Genomic DNA, 3,484 nt, shown 5'->3' with positions numbered 1-3,484 from the left:
CTCTCTCTCTCTCTCTCTCTCTCTCTCTCTCTCTCTCTCTCTCTGAAACAGCATCTCAAACTGTAGCCCAGGTGTCCTTAAACTCACTCTATAGCCCAAGATGGCCTTAAATTCATAATGGTCCCATCTCAGCTCCCAAGTGCTAAGATTGAAGTCATGCCCAGCTTAAAGTAATTTATTTCTGATGGCCTTTCCCCCCTAGAAGTTCCCTTTCATGTGTTCTTTTGCTCTTTGTTTCATGCTGTTTCATTTTTTTTTAAAAGAAGAGTCTCTACTTAATTGATTCAGGTTAAATCCTATGGGAACAAACGCCTTTTGTCCCAGGGATATTTATGAATTTAAAGATTTATTGAAACAAAGTATTTACAATAAAATTCTCTTTTAACCACACAGTTGGTTCAATTTCTGGGAGTATTTGGCAGTGAACTTTTGTCCATAGACATAACCATTATGATTGTCAGAGGTCAGAGGTCTGTACCTGTCAAAATCTCTATAAAAGTTGATTTGTTAGGAGCAGTCCTTTTCTCCTTGTGTGAATTCCCCCATAGAGACTCTATACAGTGGGAAATGGTTCTGTTATATACCAACATTTCTTCCTTCCTTGGGATCACTGTGTTATCCCTTTTTTCGTCTTCTCAGATATCTCTGACTGTGTAGTCCAATCACATGACAGTGTTCCTTTCACTCATTTTTGCTTTGTGTTTATATGTATGTGAAACCTCAAAGTGAATGCTTTTTATCTCTACTCGGAATGCCTGGTTTTGGTACAGTTTCTTAGTATGAATCAGAAAATGTTCTTTGTTAATTATGTTCTAAAATAATCAAATATGGAGTATTTTGCATAATCACCTATAATGATATGATTTCTATCCCTGGCTTAGTGATTAAAAGCACTTGCTGCTCTTGCAGAGGACCCAAATGGGTATAGTTCCCAGCATCCACATGGTAGCTCACAACTGCCTATAACTCATTTTTCAGGGGCTCTTACACCATCTTCTGGCCTCTCTGGACACCAGGTATGCACATGGTACACATGTGTGTACTCAGGCCAACACTCATACACATAAAATAAATAAATCTTTTAATATATGCTGGAGATCTTGAAGTATGATGCAATTCAAATAGAAATGTCTTGTAGCAAACATCAACTTTACAAGACACCTGATTTTCATCTGCAATGTACTGGTCCTATTATAGCAACTCTGTTGATGTTGCTCCATCCCACTAAGTTTGTGATGGTTTTATCCTATGTGATGCATTTTACTGAATACCTTCTTTTGGTCTTTTTGAGACAGGGTCTCCTTGTAGCCCCAGCTGTACTGGAACTCCCTATGTAGACCAGGCTGGCCTTGAACTCACAGAGAGCCTCTGCTGAGATTAAAGGCATGCACCACCACACCTGGCTTGAACACTTCCTTTTATGTGCTATTCCTATCATTTCCTATTAAACAGCCTCCTTGTTTATACAATATATATATATATATATATATATGTTATTGATTTTTTTGCATTTCATACAATGCATCTTAATCATATTGACTCCTTCCTCATCTGCCACCCCCATACACCACCCACAGGATTTCATGCATTCTGTCATGTGCCTTAAGGCCTCTCATGTCAACTTCATATCCCCAGATGTCCCTCTGTGTGAATTCATTCACTGGAGCCTAAAAATAGTCTCTTTTCTCTGTTTTTATACTGTGTGAATGGTGTGTTTTTATCTAGTCAAATTTCTGCCTTTGTGGAATTTTACTATCTGTCCTCATTCACTTATAGGCATGAACAAATATGTCTTCCGTTACGTAACTGTGCCGATGTTTAATAGTGATGAGTTGAAGGCTTCTGCCATGTTCTGTAAATCCACAGTAAAAATGCCCATTCCAGTAAAATTGCAACTAACAACTCCAGAGAAAGTAGAAACCCCTCTCAAGGAAGATGTAAAAGAACCAGTTGAGGTGAATATGCAAGTACCAGTCAAACTGAACATGGAAATACCGTCTAAGGCAAACGAGGATGTGTTGTCCAAGGCAAATGTGAATGTACCACTCAAGATGAACACGGAAGACACCGCTGAAGTTAATGTGGATGTTTCCCCCAAGGTGAATATTGGAGTTCCCATTGAGGCTACCATAGAAGGGCATCCTAAGTCAAATGTGGAAGAACTCCCCATGGTGAGCATGGATGCCTCTCCAAGTGTTGGATCATACCCCATTGTCATCATGGAGTCATCCCCTATTGAGAGTGTGGGATCATCCTCCTTAGTGAATGTAGAAATATCTCCTGTGGTAAGCATTGATGCCTCACCTGAGGCAAGCATAGATACCTCACCAGAATTATGTATGGACTCAGCAAGCTTGGAAATGCCCTCAGAAGCAAACATAGAAACACCCCTTAAAGCCAGCGGGAAATTACAGCTTGAGGCAAGTGTGGAAGCACACCCTGAGGCAAATGTTGAAGCATCAGCCAAGAACCCAGAAATGGACAAACAGACCTTAAAACTTACTACCAAGAAACAACTATCATCTAATATACCCTGTTACAAATGGCCATCATCCCCCACACTTGGGTGGCATCTACCTTCTCCCATGAAGGCTATGCAGATGAAAAAGAACCGACCTCCATCACCTCTACCAGTCTCAAGAAAAGTATCGACACAGACTCCTATGTCATATAAAATAACACCCGTTCAAAGTATCCTATATGTGCCAAATTCATTAGGTGTTAACAAGATGAGTGAGACGGTATGCCAAAAGTATATCACCAATCCAGAGTTGAGTAATAGAAGCATGCCACACAGTGATGCAGCCTTGAAAATTCCAGCAGAGATACACCAACCTGCTTATGAACAAAACAACCAAATGGAAAAAGACAGATGCACCAAAGAAAAGGAACAAAGTGTTACTGAGCAAGTGGATGCTATGGCAGATAAAACGGGTGAAGTCCCTGCTGAAGAACTGTCACCATACAAAGATGAGCTGCAAGAAAAAGATCTGACAAAGAAAAGGTGCCGTCTACCTTCTCCCATGAAGGCTATGTAAGCAACCTATTTTCAACTATTACTAATTTTACTGGGAACTATTTCATTTCAGCATTTCCTACATGAAATAATATATATTATAATATAATATAAAATATATTGTTATACTATACTATATGCATGGTAAACAAATGGAGATGAAAAATTAAATAGCTTTATTCTTGCCTATTGTAAAAATTTCCATTTGGTAATTACCTCATAATTTCAATGCATTTTGAATTATATACTAGCTAGGCATAGTGGCATTTGCCTTTAATCCAAGCCATGGGGAGATAGAGGCAGGCAGATCTCTGTGAGTTTGAGGCCAACCTGGTCTACATGGTGAGACCCTGTCTCAAAAATACTTAAAGTAAAATTTTATTTTATTATATATATGAATTATACTAAAAAGTAAAACTTGTTACTTTTTTCTCATCAGGCAGATGAAAAAGAACCGACCTCCATCAC

General features: G+C 38.9%; 1 protein-coding gene across 1 annotated transcript in view; it reads left to right on the top strand.

The window, feature by feature from the left end:
• Map7d3 (MAP7 domain containing 3) overlaps positions 1-3,484 on the top strand; it is a 34,264-nt gene that overhangs the window by 17,316 nt on the left and 13,464 nt on the right. Inside the window, exon 7 of the mRNA XM_029567175.1 lies at positions 1,777-3,034. Coding sequence (XP_029423035.1) covers positions 1,777-3,034 — 1,258 coding nt within the window. The remainder of the gene's footprint in view (positions 1-1,776; positions 3,035-3,484) is intronic.

The sequence above is a fragment of the Nannospalax galili genome, unplaced genomic scaffold, assembly GCF_000622305.1.
Source record: "Nannospalax galili isolate Female #2095 unplaced genomic scaffold, S.galili_v1.0 scaffold901, whole genome shotgun sequence".
In the NCBI taxonomy this organism is placed as follows: Eukaryota; Metazoa; Chordata; class Mammalia; order Rodentia; family Spalacidae; genus Nannospalax; species Nannospalax galili.
The sequence above is the reverse complement of the archived record's forward strand: the minus strand, read 5'-3'. Positions and strand labels throughout refer to the sequence as shown.